The 25,024-nt window shown below is 43.4% G+C and overlaps 1 protein-coding gene across 2 annotated transcripts in view; it reads left to right on the forward strand.

Annotated features, from left to right (window-relative positions):
• NCOA7 (nuclear receptor coactivator 7) overlaps window positions 1-25,024 on the forward strand; it is a 147,406-nt gene that overhangs the window by 97,880 nt on the left and 24,502 nt on the right. The window contains exons 9-10 of one of the 2 annotated variants that reach the window (XM_038526724.1): window positions 3,837-4,879; window positions 5,513-5,681. In XM_038526724.1, coding sequence (XP_038382652.1) covers window positions 3,837-4,879; window positions 5,513-5,681 — 1,212 coding nt within the window. The remainder of the gene's footprint in view (window positions 1-3,836; window positions 4,880-5,512; window positions 5,682-25,024) is intronic. The other variant, XM_038526725.1, reaches the window with a different exon arrangement.

The following is a 25,024-nucleotide window of genomic DNA, read 5'->3' on the forward strand; positions in this document are numbered from 1 at the left end:
CATCCTGCACGGAGAGAGCTCGGGGTGGACAGTGTGGAGGCCACTGTCCCTGTAGCTGTTTGTTTCTGAAACATAGATGAATATTACCTTAGGCTTGAATATTTTTGCCTCCTAAAACTGAGGTGTTTTTTGTTTTTTGTTTTTTGTTTTTTTTTGGAAAAAGTAGGGAGAGAAGGAGGAAGCTCCCTATGAAAAAAAAGAGAAAGAGGGTTAAGAAAGCTGAGGGAATCCATTTAAGGGGATACTTGGATTCTTACTGTCCCTTTGTCAGTGTTCCTATTTCTCCATGTCTGGTAGAAGTAAAAATCTTCAGAAACCCTTAGTGATAGGGAGGTAGAGGGAAAGCAGTGGTCCTAACTGTGCAGAGGGAAACTCGCCCTTGCGACTTAGGAAAAGGAGATAATTAGAGACCTAACCCAGACACAGCACCCTTAGAGGTGCACACCAGCAGGTTTCCCTGGACTCACAGTCCTCGGCGTCTGACCCCTCGGCCCTCCTCCTGCTCCAAGCCACTGAAGCTAGCACCGAGCACGGGCACTGAGGTAGTGTCTAAATTCTGCCAGAAGGATCCAAGTGAGAGGTGTTGAGGTGGTGTGGCAGGCCAGGCGGTTCTGCATGATGCCTGGGTCTGGAGCCCCGCGGCCTGGGTTTCCCTGGGTCTGCCACTCACGGCTCCATGGCCTGCCTGAGTTACTCAGTTCCAAGCCTCAGTTTTCTCATCTGTTAAATGGAATGAGTAGGATTCTTCAGCCTGTAGGGCTATTTTAAGAACTAAACATATTGATACAGCAGGACTCTTAAAAAATAGGCTGATACCTGCAAACTCTAAGCTGTTATTATGTGAACCTTGCATTCATCTCTGAAACCCTGTTCATCGTCCTTGGGACATCTTGTTGCCCATGCAGTTGAGGCTTCCACTTCATCTTAGTGCATGCTCCTGTGTGGCAGGGAGATGACGACGAGGGGGTCTCGGCCTCTGCCCTTGAGGAACATGCAGTCTCCTGGGTGCAGTAGACAGATGGAGAAGTGGTGCCTAAGTGCACCGCACACGTGGAAGTGCACACAGCGTCCCAGGAGGACACTTGTGAGGCAGCGTCCAGCTGCCTGGGAGTCTCAGGTGGAGGCAGAGAAGAGGATGCGAGGTGTTAGTTCTGGAAATAAGGAATGAACATTAGGTTCTCTGTGACAGGAAGAAAGAAGATGAGAATGAGGAAGGATGTAGTTAAGTTTAGAAGTGGATGGCTGGGGAAAGGGGGCACTTCTTGCCTGATGGTGGCTTCTTGTGGAGGAATACGATTGCACATCTTTAGGTCAGGATGTTAAGCACTCTTTTTAATAATAGAAAAGGAAGGTACATCTTTACAGAAAGATTTCTCTCATCGTGAGATTGTGTTTAGCGATCTGGGGTCCAGGGTAATGCTATAGATGGCGGGGGCGGGCGGGGGGGAAGGAGAGTTAAGCATTGGCTCCTACTGTGTTCAGTTTATTTCAGAATTGTGTACTGATTCCTGCCTTGGATGCAAGCATGTGAAGACTTTGCAGCCTAGTGAGCAGTAGGTGCACCATTGGGCAAAAGAGAATGTGTGAGTGGGATCAGTCTGATGGAAAATTGGCATTGACTTCAGAATTCCATTGATGGTTTAAAAGTTAAAAAAAAGCCTAAAATTTCATTATTACTAAAAGTTGTAGGGTAAAACAAGTACAAATTATCTGACTGCAATTTGCAAATTTTTTTTTTTTTTTTAAGATTTTATTTATTTGAGACACAGAGAGACAGAGACAGGTAGAGGGAGGAAGCAGGCTCCATGCAGGAAGCCTGATGTGGGACTCGATCCCGGGTCTCCAGGATCACGCCCTGGGCTGAAGGTGACACTAAACCACTAAGCCACCTGGGCTGCCTGCAAATTGTTTTTTAAGAGTGCATGTGTGTGTGCGTGCGTGCGTGTGTGTGTGTGTAATATCTCCCCATCCTCACCTTCAGTCTTTGTGTTTTCTGTGTAGGACATTTTGTAAGTCCAGCTGACACAGCCAGAGAACAGGAAGGGAACAACTGAAGGGATTATTGATCAGCTTTAGGTGCCTAGCTGAGTCTAGAAAACATTAACAGTAGTGCTAGTTGACACCTCTGTGTACTTTGCCCCAGCAGGGCTTGGCGGCTGCAGCACAAAAAACCAGATGGTTAAATTTATCCAAACTCAGACTTGGTAGATGAACAAGAAGGGAGGGGTAGACAGGGTAATATAGGAGGCTGAGCAGAGTGCAGTCACATCTCTCTGTGGGAGGCAAGCTAAGCAGAGAAGGACGATGGATCAGTGGGTTTTGGATGTTCATGGAAGAAAGTTTTGCTTATTAACCAAGTATGTGAAATGCTGAGTTTCTTTGTTATAAGACTTCATATAACCTTCAACATAGCAAATTAAATTCAGGATCCTAAATCGGAATTATGACACATTACGCTGATTTATTTGACTCTAGGATTGGCGCATCTTTAATATCTCCTGGGATGCTGGTATTGGACAGAACATTTTTGCATATTACGGGTTCCTGCAGAACAGAGACACTGTCAAAATCATCATTTAGCATATGGCTTGTAGGGGCTCAGCAAATGTTTATTGAATTGAAATGAACTATGAATGAAAGAAGTTTTTTTAAGCATTTGTCAGAGCCTAGCAGTTATGTAGGCTTTTATTTTCCATTGGAGAAAGCATGGATGTTCCATGCATGTGATTTATAAGTTTGGGGGGTAGTCTTCTAACTTGAGAATTTCCTGGTGCTTTGTTACCTTCTTACCCTGGTGATTTCAAAGATGAGTAATAAAGTATTACCTGAGTCCTATCTAGCCTTTTTAGAAAACAAAATTATTTCTGAAATCTATAAAGGGTCTTTATATATCTGTGTTTTAACCCAGTGTCAATACTAAGGTAAGTGAAAATACGGGTTACTCAAAATCTTACCAGTCATGGCTTAAAAATGATGTCTCTTGACCATTTATTTTAAACTTTGGAGAACATGTCTAACCAATAGTTTTGTGTAATTCAAATCTGGGTAGAAAAGCATCTGTTGTTGAGGGACAGTATGTTTCAGCTGATAAACCAGTGCCCACTGCCATAAAGTGAAATGATATTGTTATGAGTTAAGAAATTAAGACTTTTAACCTTAGTATTGTAAGAGGTTACTTGATTTACTTTTCTGTAAATTTTAAAGTGTAAAATGGAGCAGGTGCCATATATCCACAATAACAGTGGAAGCTTCTCGCATCTCCCTCAGGAGTAGAAGGATGTCTGGTATTGGAAACATCAGGTCCTAAGTGAGGAAACTCAAAATTAGGGTTCAGGACTGGTAATTTATACAAGTTAAATGAATAGCTACTCAGTCATTGAGCCATTCAGAGATAATGTTGGTTTATATATACTATTTTATAAAAAAGGAACAGCTTTGAATATTTAAAGAATTTAGGTCATCATGCTAAAACATTTATTTCCCTTTGTCCTTTTATTCATGAATATCAGAAACATTGTTCCATCATTAAAAATCTGGTGGGTGACATCTCCATGTTCATAAATGACTTCAAAAATCATTCATGTCCTTCTAGTAGGATATGCAACTCTCATGCTTTCTTGTTTTGCCCCTTCTTGTAGTTCATTTATGTTTCATTTTGAAGTCAGTTTCTTGATTTCATTTCCTTATTCTGAAATCATTTAGACATCAGTTTAAGTTGCAGTACGTTTATGTTTTAGTTTTTGGTTGGGTTTTGTTTTAATTTTTGCCTTTCCTCCATTTTGTTTTTGGTTTTGTTTTTAACATTCCATGTGCACCCACCATTTTTCCCCCGACAGTGACCTACCTCAGGATCTTTGTCCTCTGTACAGGCCTGGAGAATGGGAAGACCTGGCTTCAGAAAAAGACATCAACCCATTCAGTAAGTTCAAATCTCTCAACAAGGAAAAACGGCAGCAGAATGGGGAGAGAACCATGGCTTCAGATTCCAAATCAACAAGACTTTTGGAGAAGTCAACAGAATACACACACATGAAGCCCTCAGATAGCCCTCTGTCAGGAAAGTTAAAGACACCAGAATCTTCTACAGAGGCAGCCAGTGAGTCTACCACAGTGACTACGGTCAGCAAGGAACCTTCTGACACTCGTGCTGCATTTGAATCCATAGCCAAAGAGAATTCCCTTTTAGGGGAAGATGATGACTTTGTTGACTTGGAAGAACTTTCTTCTCAAACTGATAGTGGAATGGACAAAAGAGACACCTCAAAGGAGTGCCTTTCTCTTGACCCAAAAGAGCTAAGGAAGGCTAAGTCCCATATCATTAGTTCTGCTACAGAAGTGCAGGTGCAGTCAGCCCTGAACTTTTCAGGAACAGATAATGATGCTGAACTGAAGGGGGCCCTGGATTTAGAAACCCGTGAGAAGCAAGATACGATGCCAGAGGTGGACAAGCAGTCTGGTTCCCCAGAAAGCCAGGTAGAAAACACACTGAACATACATGAAGATCTAGATAAAGTTAAACTCATTGAATATTACCTTAATAAGAACAAAGAAGGGTCACAGTTACCTGACAACTTGCAGAAGGAAGAATTAAGTGATGGCAGCACTGAACCACTGGGAATAGATATCACCCTTAGTAGTTCTCTCCCCCAGGTATGTGTTCCTCCAACTGAGGGCAGTAAGGAGCCAGAGAAAACCTGGGTCAAAGAGAGAGTGTCCCTCCCACTGCAACTGGCCTCTTCTACAGAAGAAAATACGGATAAAGGGTCTTTAAACACCTCTTCAGAATCTACTCTGGACAACAGCTGCCAGGGCGCGCAAATGGATAATAAGTCTGAAATTCAGTTGTGGCTACTAAAGAGAATTCAGGTACCCATTGAAGGTAAGCCACTTTACTTTAGTTATTCTGTCGTAGAGTTGGCTTTCTGAAACGTACAGATACAAGCAAAATTAGAGCAATTGTTTGAAAACAGTGTTTTTGAAATAGAGTGTATCTTTACTGATACGTTAATTGAGAAAAAAATTAGCATTGTATGGTATCTATTTTGGAACTTGAACTGTGACATAGATTTCTTGTTTGAAAGTAGTGTTGTTGTTTTTTTATTTCAAGTAACTTTCCCTTTCACTTTGAATTTCTAAATCTGAAGGAGTTTGAAATGTTTTTGAAGATCTTTCTGTTCTAAGTTAAATTGTCTTATGGTGTAATTGGGTCTTCGGTATCATTCATTGATGTGTATTCTTGCAAACTATCACGTCGTGTTGGTTTTTATGGCTTATTCCCAGCACATGACATCTTATGTGATGCAAAACAGACTCAAACATGCAAAGCTTTTTCCTTTGTTGCTAAAGGAGGTCTGAAAAATGTAATTAGTTCTAATTGGATGGTGTTTTGTCAAAATGTGTTGATTTTCTGTCACTAAGAGGGGATCGGGTGCTCTTCTTTGTTTAAGTCCAAAGGTTTTACTTTCACCAATATTGTCAATATTGAGGAAGATTTTCTTCATGTGTGATTCAGATATACTTCCTTCAAAAGAGGAGAAAAGCAAGACTCCACCCATGTTTCTGTGCATTAAAGTAGGAAAACCAATGAGAAAATCCTTTGCCACTCACACTGCAGCCATGGTCCAGCAGTATGGCAAACGAAGAAAGCAGCCAGAGTACTGGTTTGCTGTTCCTCGGGAGAGGTAAGCATGGGCTAAAATGGAAAATGTTGGTCCATTCGATCCTAATTATACCTTGATTTTTTTTTAAAATTTAAAATCGTTACTCTTATTCTTGAATAAGAGATTCCTCTTAGTTGTATCTTTTAGAATTTCTTGAAGGATATTTTTTGAGTAGTTTTCTGCTACTGAGTGGTTTCGATTTAGCCAGCCTGAGGTCATCCTAAGTACTGGGTCCTGAAACCTTTTAATGACTTTCTCCACAGTTGAATTGTAAGTGAAGGAAGATTTAGATATTCTCCAGTGCTGGTCCTTGGAAGTGTAATTCTGTTAAGAATGAAAGAATACCCTAGGGCATATCTAAACCTCTTTAGGGGCAGTAGAGAGGTGTGGTTGTAACTGTTAAAGTGCTTATTAACTTAGGGAACTCAAGGTTGCTTTGGCCTTAAGTGGGGAGTGTCTGACTCAGCAGCATGAAAAGTGTTAAAGGGTCCACTCCAGGTGGGTTTGAGGGTTGGTACAACTCTGGAGAGATTTGTATTTTTAAATTGCCAAAGAAGAAATTATGTTATTTGAGTCTAGGATAGCAGGGATAATGACACAGACATTTTTTAGCAGTACATCATTATGGATGTCTTTGTAATAAAAAATAATTAGGAGACACTATTTTTAGGGCAAAAAATTAAATGTTTTCCTTTTGTTTATGTAGGAGAATAAAAAATTTTCAGGATTGTAAAAATCACATTTTTTCCCTCTTTCTACCTAGTCATTAACATTATTGAGGGACCCCTGGGTGGCTCAGCGGTTTAGCGCCTGCCTTCGGCCCAGGGCGTGATCCTGGAGTCCCAGAATCAAGTCCCATGTCAGGCTCCCTGCCTGGAGCCTGCTTCTCCCCCTGCCTGTGTCTCTGCCTCTCTGTGTGTATGTCTCTCATGAATAAATAAATAAAATCTTCAAAACAAAACAAAAAACATTATCATCTGGGCAGATCTCTTGGCTAAGACCAAATATATACCTGCCAAAGGCAAACTCAGCGAGCTCCCTTAAGCATGAACTGTTAATAAAGCAAAATTAAATTCCAAGCAAAGGCACACCTTCTGGTTGATGAGTATCCAGAATAATTCTCATCAAGGGAGTTTTCCTGTTTTAATAAATTATAGTTTAACATGAAAAATAGTTAATAGGATTTTAATTAATTAATTTGCCAATAACGGTTCCCTGTCTTAGGTAAAAACTCATGTTAACATGGACATTCGACATAACTTTTGTGTTTATGTATTTTATTTTTCTGGCCATACCTGCAACTCCCATGGTGTTTCATTGAAACTTTCGGGATATTGAGGAGATAAAAAAGAAAAAGCATGTCTGTTATTATTTTAAAATGTCTCAATAGGAGCAATGTAAATTTCTGAACATCTATTAGAAGCAGAGTTCTAAAGTCAAATGTCACGCTCAACAAAACCTTAGAGATTTAGGTCAACTCCTGATTTGATAGATGAGGAAAACAAAGCACTGAAACATTCAGCCATGTTGCAAGGGGATGTGGACTATTCAGGGCCCACTAGAAAAATTGCCTATGATATGTATCATTTTTTTTCTTTGGGTAAATGTATTGTTTATGATCTAAGGAAATTTGGGAGGTTTTTTTCCTATTTTATTGCCTTTAATGAAGCTGTGTGTACCAAGGACTCTTGTAGAATAAGTGCAGCAATCCCACACATATAGTTACTATATTACTGTCATTTTTTAATCCAGAAGAAATCTGTAATGCTGAAATACTTCTCTTTGGTCTCTTATACAGATGGTTTTTGTGGGCTATTTATTTATTTATTTATTTAGGGGGGCAGTGCAGAGGAAGAGGGAGAGAATCTCAAGCAGGCTCCATGCCCAGCAGAGAGCCCAACTCGGGACTCGATCTCAGGACTCTGAGACCATGACCTTAGCCAAAATTCAAAGTCCTGTGCTCAACTGACTGAGCCACCCAGGCATGGGATCACCATGGCCCTTGTTGCTGTTTTGTACTCTATACTTGGTTTTTCAATTAAGCTTAATGGCTTTTTTAAAACATGACTTGAAGCTCTAGTTTTCTGGATCTTTTGCAGTGTACAGTATTTTACCTAACTGAGCTGTATTAAAGGCTTGTTTATTTACTTCCCAGGGGAAAAAAAGAAGAAGGCCCTTGTGGCCTTTTTAGAGTCGAACACTTTTTGAATTCCTTTATAGTATATTTTATAGTTTCTATGACTGTTGTCTTTGGCTAACCTGATGGACTTAGTTTTCTTTCTTAAACTAATTATGTGTTATATCTCACTGTGTTACTGATGGATTTCTTTGAATACATGTTAGGAAATTTTTGTTTTAATTGTTCTTTTGTGTATTTCCCTGTCTACCTACCCTATAGGAAGCCACATTTTAGTTTAAGACTGAGAAGGACGGAGCAGTTCTATAGTTAATTCCCACCTAGAACTCCCAAGTGCATAGTGAGAAATAAGAAAAGATGGTTTTTATTTCCAACTTGTGAAAATCCTTGAGACTTCAGGCTCAGCAAAGTCCTTAAGGATCTAAGACGTGGTGTGCAATGCTTTCCTCACTCTGATGATCATTTCCAGATTCCCTTGCTACATCCAACTGAGCATTTCTACTTGCTTTTCTATTTAATGGATCTGTGCATCCATTGGAGTTTCAGGAGCAGAGGGAGGTCATCCTAGCAGTGGCTCCCTTTCAAGGTTAAAGTGTCCTCTCATAGACCTTCCAAATGTGGCAACTTACTCTCATTGGAGATCTCTTTGGTTCCTCCAGTACATTGAAGCTCCTTGTTGCAGGAGGTTAATATTCTGATGTTGATGTGACTTCACAGATGTGTTTCACCGTTCCTAGTATTTTTAAAACATGTTTGTTTTTTCCCCCTTTTGTTATTATTACTAAGAAATCAACTCTACCGAAATACTCCCTTCATTTACAACGTGCTTTATGGCTTCCACGATGCCATCACCTAATGAATAGTCTACCGAGTAAGAAAATGGAGAGGGCTAGAGGCAGGGAAAGCAATGATGGGAAGCAGCAGTCTCTATTTATCCTCTTTGTTTGGGTTCCCCTCCCCGCCGCAATCCTTGTTATTAAATTTTAGATACAAAACTACCCAAATACACGCAATAATAGTTTTATTTAACTGGGTGGAAATTGCAGATCTGACCACTGTGGATCCAGGAAAGCTGGTGGTTTCTTCTTGCACACCTGTACACTGCTCCTTGAGATGTGTGCCTGTTCACTAAGGATTAGGCGCCTGTCGGCATTAAGCCCTCCCAGTCTCCCTTGCAGCTTGCAGAATCACACGCTTCCCTTGAGTCAACTGAAGATGACAATAGTCTGCTTGGGCGATTTGCCTTGTCCAGAACCTGGGACCTGACATGCAGGCTTCTCCTCCTCTCACTCTTGATGCTAATTCAAACATGAGGACAGCAGAGGATAGTTTCACCTTACATTAATCATCTTGTATAGGGTTTCTCAACTTTGGCACTATTGACATTTTGAGGGGATGTCATTTGCATTATAGGATGTTTATTAGCAGCATCTGTGGCCTCTGCCCATGAGATGCCAGCTGTGACATCCAAGGGTCCCCAGGTGTCACCTGCAGGAAGAAGTTGTCTGCGGGACAAAATAACCTCACAAGGAGAACCACCAGTTGAGTATTAGACCATTAGACCCAGCCTACCCACCATTCTGAAAGTGACTGTGAACCACATTAGCCAGATGATTTAGAGCCTTGACTGCTTCAAATTTTGCTATACTCCGTTGTTGTGTTCACAGTAATTTACTCATCTGCATATACTTTGTTTCCTTTACTCAACCTTTTTTTTTGGGGGGGGGGGGCAGAGAATTTCACTAAATGTTTTTTGTTTTTTATAACTCAGTTATGAATCTATATAGTTTTATGTCTGTAAAAATAGCAGTGTTGCTCCTAAAGAGATAATTTACCTGGAAGTAAATCCTAAATTGAAAGACTAAACAAGAAGGTCTATGGTGGTGACAAGCATTTATTTTTTGCCCCTTTACTTTGCACAAGCCTGTGCTCGCAGCTCTCTGGGGTATTGAGAGGAAGACCGTGTCGGGCCCTGCCCTGGAGGCCATGTGGAGTCTTGGGCTGCCCTGGTGCCCTGGCCGGTGGAATAATGAGTCATAGAATCAGGAAGCGATGAATGAGAATCCCTAGGAATAGTGTGCTTTGGGATGAGATTCTTTATCCATTTGAAACGTAGTTTCTTAATTTTGAAAATGGGTCATTGTGGGGCATTAAGTAACTAGCTCGTGTTTGAACACTTACTGAGGGCATAGGACCTGGCATATATCTGGCTAGTTCTAGGTAAGTGAGAGTGGGACTTTACCTTGAGAAGCTATGGGGAGCTCTTGAGACAGTTCCTAGTACTTTTTTAGAGACTGGATGTGATTATTTCCATAGATTTGGGTGCCGTTCTATGTGAAAAATGCAGTGGTCTTTTTTTCCTGAATACTAAGAGGTTATTTCTTTTCTTGGAAAGAACCAATGATTCTTGTTCATATTGAAACATCTTTTTCCCCCAATTCCTTATGATCCAATCTGAAATGTTTTACGGTGATTGATTTCTTATTATCCAACTTTTTAAATAAGATGGAAGTGAAATTAAATGGCAGGAATTGTGTAGAAGTTGCCAAGTCATGCATAAATGTTAAATCCAAACTGAATTGATGGGTCAGTGTGATTCATGTAATAAGTAAGCTAATAAGAGAGAGGAGAGGGAGAGCCTGTGAGTGTTTTAAGATTTTTTTAACCTCAAAAATAATTATGCTAAGATAATTTTAGCAGTACTTGAACACACAGGTAAGCTGGGGGAAAACAATTATTTTGCAATCTGCTTCCCCCACACACACTTAAAGTTATGAGCATTTTCTACATGAAATACTATGTTATTATATGTATATGATGTTATTGTGAGCACCCCTGTTTCATTCCCTGAATGATTTAATAAAGCTCCTGCTTTGGATATTAGGTTGTTCCAAATTTGTTGCCATTAAAAGCAGTGTTCCATTAAACATCTTTATAAAATCCATTAGTTGGTCTGACCAAGTCAAAGGATACGTGTAAGGCACATGAAAGTGTGTACCCTTTGCTCCACATGATGAGAAATCTAAGTCATATGATTCTCTATTTTATCGGTTTGGTAAGGAAGCAAATGCAGTTTTAAAATCGTTTTCAAGTTGAGTGCTTGCTACATGACATTTGATATAAAGGAAGGTCAGTAGTAGCCTGAGGCTTTTTATTCTAGGTGACTCCTTTATAATAAACATTTAATTTTATCTTGATATACAAATATATATTTAATAGTCATTCTAAAATACCATGTTCTCTAATCAGCTTCTAATTTTTTTTAAGATTGATTGATTGATTTATGAGAGGCAGAACGAGAGAGACAGAGACACAGGTAGAGGGAGAAGCAGGTTCCATGCAGGAAGCCCGATGTGGGACTCGATCCCGAGTCTCCAGGATCAGGCCCTGGGCTGAAGGCTAAGCCACAGAGTCACCCAGGTGTCCCTCTGTACTCTCTCTCTCTCTCTCTTTTTCTTAAGAAGGGATGAACTTTTTTTAAAGATTTTTATTTATTATTTATTCATGAGAGACATACAGAGTCAGAGACACAGGCAGAGGGAGAACCAGGCTCCATGCAGGGAGCCCAACGCGGGACTCGACCCCGGGACTCCAGGATCATGCCCTGGGCTGAAGGCAGGCACTAAACCGCTGAGCCATCCAGGGATCCCCTAATCAGCTTCTAATTAAAATGAGCAAGCACTTTGATTTATAGAAGATAGCATATTTTGTGCTTGCCCATATTTAGGATAAACTCATATATGAGTTACGTTGATTCTGTTTGAGAAAGTGTGATATTGTCTTCTGTAATGTCAAGAATAACTGATGTTCCCAAGCTTTTTATAAAAGTTGAGTTTTTTAACACTTTCAAGATTATAATGAGTAACATACGCACGAGCACGCAGGTATCTGTCCTTTTGAAGGATGCTATCCACACTGTTTCTCACATCCGATTTGTGGGCAGTAGCAGCATTTCTTGAGTTACAGATTCTTTTTGTAGAGTTCTCCATGGCTGCCTAGCCCAAAGCATTAAAAGCAAGTATTCAAGACCCCATTTTTTGGGAACAGTACCTTTTCGTTAGGTCAGCGTTTCCCTCAAAGATATTTAATGGAAACTCATCCCGAGGATAAGTAATGGGTGTTTCATAGTTAAATATGGTCCATAGTCAGTGCTTATCTCTATCTAGAGTAGTAGGGATTTATGCTCATAGTTGCTATTCTCTTAATAGGCTTTTATAGGGATTTCTCAGTTTAATTCTGTTTTCTATTATACAGCTGATTTATTTTATCTCTATATTTTAACTCCATGAGATTACTTGGATATTCATATATATAAACTTACATGTATTTAAGGAGATATATATTTAAATATATATATTTAATACATATATTAATTTAATATTTAATAAATATATATCTATAGACTTAGGTTAGTCCGATTTCCATCAGTCTTAAAGTGTCTACTATAGTACACACAATTTGGGATTTATTTCCCTTTTTCACATTTCTAGAAGTAGCAGCCACACATACAAAGACCGTATATGTCTTTGATCTGTTGGCCACCAAAGCTCTGTTGCATTGTTAGGAATGACTGGTCGATGGCAGATCCTGGTCAGGATCCACCTTTTAACTATCCGTGTATCTTCTTCTCATCTTTCAAAAACGTTCACTCTTAGCTTTGGAATATTTAGAGTGAAGCTTGAAAGCCACCCGTACTGAGCTTTTCATGGTGTGCCATCTGTCTGAATTTGTGTTCCTTTTTAAACTATGAATCTAAGCTTCCTTGGGGCCTAATAGAATTCTGGTGCCCACATTGCAGCTTTATAAAGTGCATCAGATTAGTCTAGTTGAACACGTACTTTTAAATGATGCTCGAATGATACCTTCGTTATCCAAAGCAGAATTGCCACCCTTAGTTCTCCAGAGGGAATATCAAAGAAATTATGAGCCGAACATTCAGTTTCCCCAGACCTAAGTGAGGGGGGTCTAAGACAGCAGGCAGTGCTCAGTCCATGCCCTCCAGAACCCTCCCCTGTCATGGTTGTCGGGATGGTTAGCTCAGCTAAAACTCATGAGAGTTTTGGGAGGCATGTAGTGTTATTCCTCATTTTACAAATGAGGAACCTGGGACATACTGGTTTGCAACACCTTTCAGATGGGCAAATATCAAGTCTGGGATTTATACTCAAATCCATTTTATTTCAAATCCCGTTCTCCTAGCCAGATACTAGGGCAGGCGGCGGAAACTGCCTTCACTATACCCTGTGCATAGGCTGACAAATCACCGCAACAGGGATGGCAGGCATGCAGACATTCAGAGTCGTTTCTAGACTAGTGAGGGAAGGAAGATTTGCAGCATCCCCAAATTTATTCATACCCTTGGACCTTGCCAGAGTGCTCTCCCTTGACTAGAGGTGCCTCAATAATTGTGAGGAGACGAAGTGACTGATATTTTATGGATGGTACTTCGTGGGCGCTCATTAACTGAATGGAGGTGATCTAATCACAGCGTTGTATAGAAATAAAGAGCTTGGCTAAAACGTCCTTTCGATATTAGGTAGTATAACTTAGTTGCAGGCTGGTTCTAGCATTGGCTCTTTATCAGAATGAACTTTTATGGGCTGCAGTGGTTCCCTGGCCCCAAACAAACAAAACGCTCCAGTGCTCCTTCCTTTGAAGCTGGTATCACAAGATCCAGCTACCCTACCTTACACAGCGCCTGGAACCATAGTTCCCTATTCTCTCTTTCCTCCCCTCAAAAATCTGTTTTGTTACCTTCGGGCCAAAATAATCTTCTCAAAAGGTATTTTGATCTTGTCACGTTGCCACAAAAAATATCCTAAGCCTTCAGAATTAAAGTCTAAACCCTGGGGCGCCTGGGTGGCTCAGTTGGTTAAGCATCTGCCTTCGGCTCAGATCCTGATCCCAGGGGTCCTGGGATTGAGCCCCACATGGCGTTCCCTGCTCAGGCGGGGCGGCTGCTTCTCCCTCTGCCTCTGTCCCTCCCCCCACCACATATGCTCTCTCTGTCTCTCTCAAATAAAATCTTTTAAAAAAAAAAGTCTAAACCCCATGATTGTTTTTAAAGCTCTTTATAGACTGGCCAACCTTCCTAACTTTCTCTTCATTTGCTTGAATCTGTGGCTTTACTGAGATGGGTCACTTGATGGGTTTTGCCTGCGAGGGGAGGAGAGGGCCTTTCTGGCTTGGTACCTTTTTAAAACTACTGCATTCCTGAGCTGGGCTGGTCCCCCCCCCTTCTCTAGTTGTGCAAATCCTTTGTTTCCCAAAATAGTGCCCCCACAGTGATCTCTCCCTAGACTGGCAGGAACTGTGTTTTCTCAACCTACACTTGCCTGGTGAGCAACCCACAGACACGGAGGCACTGGGAGGGGAGGAATTGAAGTCTGGCACCTTTTCCTCTTACAGAAGCAATCGCAGCTTCTGAATTCAGAAATATAGAGGACTGAAGCCCATGAAGGAATGTGTTCTATCTCCTAGAGATGAAAGCACAGAGTTAACAAAGAACTCATGGCTTAGATCGGTGGGTGCCAAACTTAGCTTGGTGATAAAACCATCTAGGAGCCTTTAAACATACAGAGCACCTGGGTCGTCCCCTGAACATCCTGCAGCTTTGGATTTGGGATAGAAAACTAGAATCCGTGAGGCATCCTCCATATCATAATAAAGGGAGAGTATTGTGTTTTTATTTTACCAGACCATTCTATAGCATTTGATACCGTTGGCCATCATCCATTTCTTTGACACCCTCTTTCCTTCTTCTGTTTCCTCAGTGTTCCCTTAGGTGACCCTCTCTGTTTCTCACTACATATATAATTGCCTGCACCTATTGAATTCTTTATATGCCAGTCATGTCCAGCTATCCTCAGTGTAGAATGTTCTATGGAGCCCCAAACACGTGTACCTGATAGTCCTCAATATTTGGATCATCCACGGATCAAACAAACCCAAGGCAGATCATACCCTACACTGGGGTTCTTATTTCTACCTTTGTCCCTGCTACTGGCCTCCTGACACCTGCCTCTTGTTTTCTCCATCACAGCAGCCGATACCACCAGCCACCCAGTCCCCAGAGCCAGAATGTGGACAGAATCTTGCTTCTCACTCATCTTCCCACATTTTCCGTCACCACATCTAGCTTATTTTACCCACTTAGTATCACGATGCTCTCTAGCTCTCATTCTGACCCCTCTGTGGACACTGGCCATGTTTCAATGGTAGGAAATGTGAATCAGACTTACTGACCGGCTTGCTTGGGATGCCCAGCTTCCTCTCATGCACAGCCCCGTTACCCACCTCACCTACATACATTTACTGGTTCAAATGTTTCCTCTAAGAAATGTTCCCTGTCTGGTTTGGATGTACTGTACCCCTGCTTCCATCATAGCACTTCCTACACGCTTCTTATGGATGTGAACTACTTGGGGCTTTGGACACTGTGTCTTATATTGTGTCCTAAAAGCAGCATAGGATCTAGTATGTAATGTACTCCTAAAGGTTAATTGGATGGATGCATGAATTAGCCTATCGGCTCATAGATGAGAATATTTAGGGGCGCCTGGGTGGCTCAGTCGGTTAAGCATCTGCTTTCAGCTCAGGTCATGATCTCAGGGTCCTGGGATCCAGCCCCACATTGGGCTCCCTGCTCCGCGGGGAGCCTGCTTCTCCCTCTCCTGCCCTCTCATGCTCTCTATCACTATCTCTATCAGTATCTCTGTCTCTCTCTCTCAAATAAAATCTTTAAAAATAAATTTAAATAGCTTATTCCTTATAACTAAAATAATGCAGACTTTATATAATATTCAGAAAAATACAAAAAGGCAAAAAAGGAAGAAGCTCAATTTTGTTACACAAAGCTAACTACAATTTATTTTTATTTCTGTAGACTTTTGGCCTTTTTTCTATGTATGAGTTAATGGAATGATTGTCCCTCTATATATGATAATTGTGTGTATATGTGTACATTATAAATTGCTTTTATTTAAATGTATCTTTCTTTGCCATTAAATGTTGGGCATGCATTTAGTTTGCATGCATTACTTTTGCAGTAACAAGTAAAATCATAAAAAAGAAAATTGATTCTCTTATTAAACTAGATTTCTATGGAAAAATGTCCAAATCATAAGGACCCTCATGAAGACTAAACAAAGTCCTCTCAAGAGCATTTTCCTTGGAGAAAAGGGGGTGAATTAAAGGAATCAAAAACTAATCTAGGTAGGATCCTGGGATGGAGTCCCAGATCGGACTCCCCACAGGGAGCCTGCTTCTCCCTCTGCCTGTGTTTCTGCCTCTCTCTGTGTCTCTCATGAATAAATAAATACAAATCCTTAAAAAAAAAACTGACCTAGTTTTCTTGCATGAAATCGTTAACCATAGTTAGCACTGCATTTTCTGATCAAAAGTCATCTTGCTTTTAGCAGGGTCAGGGCTAAATTGAAATATTTAATAACTGTCAATGCCAGTGAGACCATAGTGTTAAAAGTCTTTAAAGTTTTATGCTAAATAAATAAATAAATAAATAAATAAATAAATAAAATAAAATAAAATAAAATAAAATAAAATAAAATAAAATAAAATAAAGTTTTATGCTTTCTACAATAGTTTAGGCCCTACGTAGCCAAACCAGGTGTATTTCAGAACACTAGCTCTGTGGTTTTCAAATATAACACATATCATACCATATTCTCATTGTGATGTTTTAAGGTAAAAGTGTTACTATTAAAGAAAAAAAAAAGATCTCCAAAATAATTCTTAAAGGAATGATCTTTTTCTCTTTGTATTTAACACAAGTTTAAGTTCTGGAAAATTGCTAAACAAGTATAAGCTACAGGATTATTAATCACTGGTGTCAATATTCTTTTTTTTTTTTTTAATGCTTTAAAATGCTTTGAAGTGATACTGCTTTCTCTCATTCTTTTTCTGGTCACGTTACCTTTTGTCTCATTAACTTAAAGTTCTAGAAATTCATCACCACCTTCCAGAAGCGCTCCTAGGCAGCCACCCTTCAGTAATTTTAGTAATCAGTCTGGGCAAATGCCTTGAGTTAATCAGTGACTCTGTAGCCAGATCCCAGTTATGAAAAAGTAGCCAGATCCCAGTTCATGAAAAAAATACCCCCCTTCATAGGAGCGCTTCATAGGAGCTGTGGTGGCTGTGCTTTCTGCTGGAGGAGTGAACACCAGCACTTGGGAGCATAGCTCGTGGCCGGTTTCCACAGCAGACTCTTTAATGCCAATGGGGGCTGCGCACAGTGTTTGGGAGTAAGTATGCAGAAGCAGTAATTACTGCAGGCTGCGTGCCTGCCCGAGCTGGATGGAGGGATGGAGGGATGGAGGGATGCAGAGAGGAAAGCTTGGGGTGGGGGCGGGGGGAGCTGTGTTAATCACCTGCCCTAGGGAACAGCTGCCATGTTAGCTGTGTACCTCCATACCTGCAGGTGAAAGCTGCCAGGTGGGAATGTGATTTAATAGTTGCTTGATCTTCCCATCTTTTTCCAAAACAAAGCTGAAATATGTATTATATGTGTCAAATCTCCTCAATTTTCAAGTATTAGCCACTCTTTACTTAACAGAGAAAAGTACAGAAGCTGACCCCAAGGCTATGGGCTGCCAGTTTAAGGCCTCCAGCATTGATATTAGTATAAACTTCTAGTTTTTAATTAATTTTAAGTGATCCTTTTTATGACTGTAATTACTATTCTGATCAATGATTCTCAAAAGAACTGTCTTACTATTCTTGGTGAACCAGGACCAAGAGGCATATTTAGTTGGTATTTTGTAAATAAATTTACTTTTTATAAAATAAAATGTTAATTAATCTCTTTTATAATTAATTTTAATAAATATGAATGTTAATTCTATTAATAGTATCAATTTTCTTTTATAATTAATTTTAATAAATATTAAAATAATTAATTTTAATAAATATTAAAATGATTAATTTTAATATTCTTCTCTTTTTATAAACACACTAACACCCTTTAACAATGGGCGATACCCCAGGGCGTTTACTGGTTTCATTTAGAGTTGTAGAATATTGAATCTGAAAGGGACCTTACGGGGGCAAGGAAAATGAAGGTCCTTTCCATATAAGGACCTTGGGTCAGGCCAAGTAAGAGGTGGGTTTTAAGAGCTGGTCCTAAAAAAAAAAAAAAAAAAAAAAGAGCTGGTCCTATTCTGGTAACACCTTTGTCAGGCTCCTGTGGCTGTATTCAGAATGGAGCCTGGGGATGTTTTAGATTGAGGTACGCTGGGATGTCTTTAATTTATAATCAACAGGACAAGTAAGCGGTGGGACTGCATGTGAGTGTATCTCCTTACTCTCTGGGTCACATTCTTACTCTCTTCATCCCATTTCTTATTATTTCCCATTCTCCATGCTCTAATGTACTCTAAAGTATGCTTCTAATGTAATAGCTATTAAATCGTTTCATGGTTCCAGCTTATAATTTTTAAATCAACTGGGGGGTTGGGGGACGTATCTTGCTATGTGTAGCCCCACTTTCTTTTCCTACCAGTGGAGTGACCCTTGATAAGACAAAAATGCCCGACTGCTTCAGGGTTGTTTTGGTCCAGTTTGTTGGTCTGTGTGGTGGCAGGATTTTAGATGATCATGTGGAAGGGACTTTGTAAAAGGTCTGTCTGAAGGTAGATAGAACTTCTGGATATAATGCTCCAGACAGCTATAGGAGGGGCTAGGCTTTCTTACTTTCGTTTGAGAAGCTCAGAGAGATTAAGGAACTTTCCCAAAGCCCCCCAGCTAGTAAGAAAGGGACCACTTCAGGGCTTTACCTTAGACATATGTACTTTTTACTTGATCTCACAACTATGTTAAAAAAAAAAAAAGAAGAAGAAGAAGAAAAAGAAGAAGAAAGAGAAAAACATAACAGTAAATAAAATCCCACGTAGCTAGTTGTGAGAAAATGGATTGTATTTGTACCTAAAGCCCATATATGTAAAGGGTGAATAGTGATGTTTTGTTCTAAGCATCAACTCAGATTTTTCATCAGGTTATATCCCTGAACCCTACAGGTTTGGTTTTTGTTTTTTTTTTTAAGATTTATTTATTTATTTTAGCGGGGTGAGGGTGAGAGAGAGAGAGAATCTCAAGCAGACTCCCTGTTGAGCATGGAGCCTGGTGTGGGCTTGAGCTCGCACCCCTGAGATCATGACCTGAACCAAAACCAAGAGTTTGATGCTTAACTGACTGAGCCCCCCAGGTGGGCACCCAGGTGTGCCTCAACCCTACAGTTTTGTCAGCGATGGGCTTTTAAGAAAACAACAGTGGGACCAACCATAAAGGAAATGGTGACGCATGGGGATTGAGACCATGAACTGACCTGAGGGTTGACCCCGGGGCCTCCCCTAACATGTGGAGTTGGTCAAGGCCATCTGTGGGAGCATCTCTCCTCTTCCATTGGACAGAACTGCTAACTGGTGGCTGCTACCTAACTGGTGGCTGCTACCTCGTGGGGTTACGGTGAGGGAGAGGCCGAACTTGCCCCTGCCCTCCTGGTTACTTGGGCTGCCGCCGTGGCTCCTCCTCCCCTTTACACTTGGCTGCCTCCGAGGGAGGGCTGATGGCCTTCAAGAGCTTGTATCCTCGGCCTTCCCTGAGTTTCCTCTCCACGATGACAGCACGCCTGCTGGGAGGGGATTGGGAACTTGAATCTGATGTCTCGGTTGGGCTGGATCCCTAAAGGAGCCTGGCGTCAATGATCGAAACCTTTGAAGTTCATGCAGACGTTGACTAGGCCCAGATCTGTAAGCAGAAAACCTAAACAGAACCCAGGGGCCAGGTTTTGGTCCCGGCTGTGGCTGACCGGGGCTTGTGCCTGGATGGGGGTGCGCGGCGAGGGTGGAGGGGCCGGGGTCGGCGGGCCTGGGGCACTGACGTGGCCTCCTGGGCAGAGCCCTCGTTTGTCGTCCTGGGGCCCTGTGCTGGCCCCACCCGCGTCTCCTGGGGACGCTCCGCGCAGCTGCCTCCACACGGGGGACGGGAGCCGCGCCTAAGGTCCAAGCCGTTGGTCCCAAGCCAGGACTCCGTGCGACCCCCTCAGCCACCCGGCCCCCCTGCCTCTTTCACCCTCCTTCCCCGCGCCTGTGGGGCAAAGGCTCAGTCTTGCTCCCCGCCCATCCCTCAGGAGCTCAGGCTCTGCATGAGTAGTCGGCGCGCACCTCCACGCTCGGGTGCCCCCGCTTCTGTCCCTGTGTTTGGGTCTCTTCAGTGCACCCCCTTCCAGCTAAGCCTCTGTAGGGTGGCACCTGTGTCTCCTGCATCTCAGCCACCAGGAGGCACCAGGGGGCCCACCGCGGTGCCCTTCTTCCTCCCACGTGTGCACTTGGCCCTCGCCGTGGCCCTTTGCACCTGCCCCCTGCCGCACGGGGCCTCTTTTCCTCCCTCGGCGGCCGGAGTAGCCGTGACCCCTGGCTTCCCTGACCGCGGCCTGAGATGACTGTCCTCCAGGCTTACCCTCGTCATCACCCTTCTTAGGAAGGAAGGAGGGAAGGAGGCAGCAGTCGGAGCAATGGTACAGGAGCACATGGCTGCAGCAAGGAGTGCATTTTGGAGACTGGCACAAAGCAGAGCCCTTAGGCACCCCCGGGCTGTGAATCTGTCCTGAACCCGTCAGGGACACGCTGGAAGGATTCTACACCGCTGGGTATAAGTGGTCAGATTTGCATTTTGTAAGGTCACTTCTGCCTTCGTGTCGTTTCTTCTTGGCTTCCTTCCAGGACCACCTCTCCTGTGTCCTCCTCAAACACCAGCTTTCCTGGGGCCTGGAGCATGACCTCCTTCCCTGCCCATGCGTTCACCATGCCCATGGCTACAGGGAAGCAGCCTGTATGGCAGCAGTCACTGGTCATTGTGTTGGCTTGACCAGAGGTGTCCTGAGGTCCTGAGGCCAAAGCAGCTCAATGACTCCTTAGAAACGGGGTGAGTTATTGGGTGGGTTTCGAGAAGTACCACCAGCCGCCTTTCAGAAGTCAAGACAAATGATGGAGATGCCACTGAGTTTGACACCAGGTCGCTTTTAAGAAAATCAGCTTCACTACAGTAGGAGGGGGGAGAACAAGGTTAAAAACTGCGCCTCCATCCAGATGGCATCTGAGGCAGGTTTAACAAAGGGCTTATAGTAAAAGGTTAATAAAATCAGAACAGGAGAATTCAGGGATGAAAAGGAGGTGGAAAATATGCCAACCCAAATGTTAACAATATGCTCTGAAGGGAGGATGAGGTAGGGAACGAGCTTTAGGGAGAAACAACATCCAGAGCCTTTCATGTGTAAGGATGGGGAAATGCAAGTAGGCTCGTGGCTTAGGATGAAGGGAATAAAGGCACAGACGGGTGGGGTGGAGATGGCGGAGGAGACTCCCCAAGCATTAGGACAGTCGGAAAGGCAGACGACAGGGTTAAAATGGGCAAGAGAAAAGTTCCTTCGTCTGAAGCGAGGGATGCTAAGAGGGACGGCGGAGGCGGTGCGTTATTAGGATGGTGTGGTGGAGAGCCCTCTGTTCAGAGAGGAACAGGGTAGGAGGCCAGGTGGAGGGCTTGCAAAAGCAGAGGTCTGGAGCAGCTATGGCTTGGAGTAGTCAAGGAAGTGAGTTGGCAGTGAGTGGGGAGCCCTGGGAGGGAGGGCTTTCTTCGCCAAGGTTCAGGGCCTTGGACTTGTAGTAATGCATCAAGCACAAAGAAGAAAACCCGGCAACATCCATCATCCCGGGGGAGGAAGAGTCAGCAAGATGATCGTGTGCAAAGGTGTTTGGAAGGGCAGGTGCATTAGGAGGACGACAGTGAGGGCGAGGTGGAGATTGCCCGAAGCCTGCGAATCCAGGAGGGGCTAATGGCTGGGGAAAGGGGGGGTTATGGGGGTCAAGGTGAGAGCAGAGCTGGCACGGAATAGAGGAAGGAGTGGGTGAAGATGAGGCAGAGGGACAAGGAGGGGAGTTTCCAGAACTTGGAGGCCTGTTTCCAGATGGCAGGGTTGACTTCTGGGAATTAGTGACCAGGAAAACCCAGTTGGCCAAAAAGAATCATTCCAAGAATTTAGGTTAAATAAACTTAGAGTTATTCTAATCTAAAAGGAAAAAAAAAAAAAGATGAAGTCATATCCTCTTCCTTGCCCCCCCCCACCCCAGTTAAATAGTAAAAATAAACAAAGGCTATAGAATTGTGCAGAAATGGAGCTGGAAGGAAGGGGGACGTGGGTCCCTTCCATTTGGTCTCCAGAGGCCTGAGGTCTTCTTTAAGACCTCTTAAGTTAAGTGATCAGATTGGTGCCGAACGCCCTTTAATTTCTCTTGTGAGACAGGCCGCCTGAGTTCTTCGTTCCTTTGGCTTCGCCCTTGAGGCGGCAGGAGGGCTGTGTGCGTTTCGGAGCGCTCCTAAACCCAAGCCGCCCAGCCTCAGTTTCCCTCTGTGCAAGTTGAGCATAGTACTACACGCCCCTGAGAGATCCCGTACGGAGGGTCCTCGGGACGGGGAGTCGCAGCTTTTCTTTTTAGGTCACTGACACAGTTCAGCACCGCTTCAAGCCTGAGGTCGCTTCTCTGTTTAATATTTAAATACTTTTAGGACTCTGACCCTCTTTCCTGTGGTATTTTGAGAATACCTCTTTGCTCCTCCCTGGCTGCTGCTCTCTGTGCCAGGTCCGAAGTGCCCAGTGCTCCCGAGCTTAAGGGACCGGCCGCCAGAGGCTCGGCCCACCGCCCACCCGAAGCCCAACCCCGAGGGAAGCGGCGGGGCAGAGGCCCACGCTCCTGCCCGGCGGGGGTGCTTCTAGAGGGAGTGGCACTGGCAGGCAAGGATGCTTTACGCCAGACTTGAGCTCGCCCCCCTCCACCCCAGCTTGCCTGAGAAACCCACACATGCACATGTGGCGTAAGCAGCCATTTCCTTCCATGGTGTGTCCAGCGTGGCAGCTGGTTTGCTCTAAGTTTCAGCGCCCGGTGCCCAAATTGACCCCCTACAATAATCATGGAATTCGTATGGATCCCAGGTCATCCGTCTAGACCATTCCCTCTACTGGCCCGAAGAGTTTCTTTTCAAGGAGGGTGGGGTGGGGATTGGGGTATTGTCCTTCGCTATGGACGTATCTCTACTAAGACCACCTTAATTAATCAAAGATGTACTAATAATCTTGAGTATCTCTTCAAAAGAGAGGGATTGGGCACAGGATTCCTCCTTCCCAGGACATCCTTTGGCCCTTACACAGACCGTCCCTGTCTCCCACCTTCCAGTGGGTTCGAAGCGCAAGTTGTCTTCATCAAGTAGAGAATGTCTAATTACATCTTCCTCTGGAATAATAAATCCTGCTCGCCTTGTATCTACGTAACAAAAAGGACCGCTTAAATGATCTCCTCAAGCAGCTTGATGTCTTCCTCACCAAAAAGGGAAGTAACTGGCCATTGCTAGCATAGGCTCGCTCCTTAAAATCTTTATTGACTTGCAGTTTGCACAGTTATGTTTTCTTATAATGTCCAAGGAGGAATGAAATCTTTTTTTTTTTTTTTTAAGATTTTGTTTATTTATTTGAGAAAGAGAAAGAGAGTACGAGCCGAGTGAGGAGGAGCCGAGGGAGGGGGAGAAGCAGACTCCCTGCTCAGCAGGGAGCCCGATGCAGGACTCGACCCCAGGACCCTGGGATCATGACCTGAGCCGAAGGAGGCCGCCTGACCGGCTGAGCCTCCCAGGCGCCCCTGATGCAGAACCCATACCTCATTCCTCAGTCCCTTGCCGTCTTGGGCAGGGATATGTGTCGACATGAGCTTTTAGCATTTCTTGGGATGCTTCTTCAATGTTCACACTTACATGGTGACTTTCCCCCTGAGGGTAAACTGTTGGAGAATAAATGAGCAGGCCTTCATGGAAAGAGGGTCCAAAAAGTGATAAAACTGTGTCTAGTGTCATAACCAGGAAGTTAGCTGGGGGAACAGTTTAGAAATCAGTGTGAAATAAGGGGAGGGCTGTGTAGTGTGGTTGAAAGAACCCTGGTTGTCGCCTCAGAAGATCTAGTCCTGGCTGTGATGCTGATGGTCGACTTCAGGGCCCCATTCCCTTCCATCTAAGGAGAGTTAGCTGAACTGGATAATACCCAGGACCCCATCCGCTCTCACAGTCCCGAAGGTCGTCTCCATGAGGGCAGGGTCACTGGCACCTAGTGGTGTACACGAGTGTTGTTGAGGGAGGCAGTGCCCTCTGACCAGACACACCAGAAACACACCTGCAGTTGGATGAGTTGGATCGGCTCATTGCTGTAGGGGAGCAAACAGAGCAGGGGACTGTGGGCGTCTCAGAAAGAGGGTGCTGGAAAGGAGATAGAGGATATAGATTTGTGTGAGGTGATTGAGGGAAGGACTTAACGAAGTGGGGGTTCGGTCGGTGTTAGGTGCTCCCAGGAAGCAGAGGGGATGCTATGATTGGGTGTACATCTTATCTAAGAGCAACTAGACTAGAGAGGACGCCCGGAGAGGTTCACGCTCTAATTAATAAAGAAGCGCAGTCATTCATAGTAGCCAAATTGGAGGGACGTTTGGTCATTTTTTGGCTGGACAGTGTTTGCGTTTTTGTTTGTGTTCAGATATGAGGCCTCAGAGCGGTCTTGTTGTCACGATTCATTGTAGTCACTGAGCCGTCTTGTCCAGTGCTGGTGTTCTGTGAAATTGCTTATGATCCGCAGGAGAATACCGGGGCCCAGCTGGGAGCGGGTGTCAGGGACGAGCGCCCCGAGCTCCCGGTGTCAAGGGCGGGCTCTTTTTCTCACAGGTAAGCTAGCCAGCAGGTAGTCAGGAAGTCAGTTTATCCAATGTGGGGGATATGCACATAGTAAACGGCTTCTTTTCCAATCAGTGAGAGTGAAGCATATTTAATTCTCCATGGCTCAGCGGTTTAGCACCTGCCTTGGGTCCAGGGTGTGATCCCGGAGTTCTGGGTTCGAGTCCCACATCAGGCTCCCTGCATGGAGCCTGCTTCTCCCTCTGCCTGTGTCTCTGCCTCTCTCTCTGTGTCTCTGATGAATAAATAAAGAAAATCTTTAAAAAAAAAACAAGAAACAAAGTACAGTTAAGATGGACTCCATTTTAAGTGTTAGAAAATGGAAAGGGTTAGAATTGTATACTTATCAACCTCCCTGGAGTGGTGATTAGTTTCTCCTTAGTTAATTTTTAATGGGGAATTTTATACTACATGGTAAAAATACTTGAAAGATTCAAAAGAGGGTGTGTGTGTG

This window comes from Canis lupus, chromosome 1 (genome assembly GCF_011100685.1).
Source record: "Canis lupus familiaris isolate Mischka breed German Shepherd chromosome 1, alternate assembly UU_Cfam_GSD_1.0, whole genome shotgun sequence".
Taxonomy (NCBI): domain Eukaryota; kingdom Metazoa; phylum Chordata; class Mammalia; order Carnivora; family Canidae; genus Canis; species Canis lupus.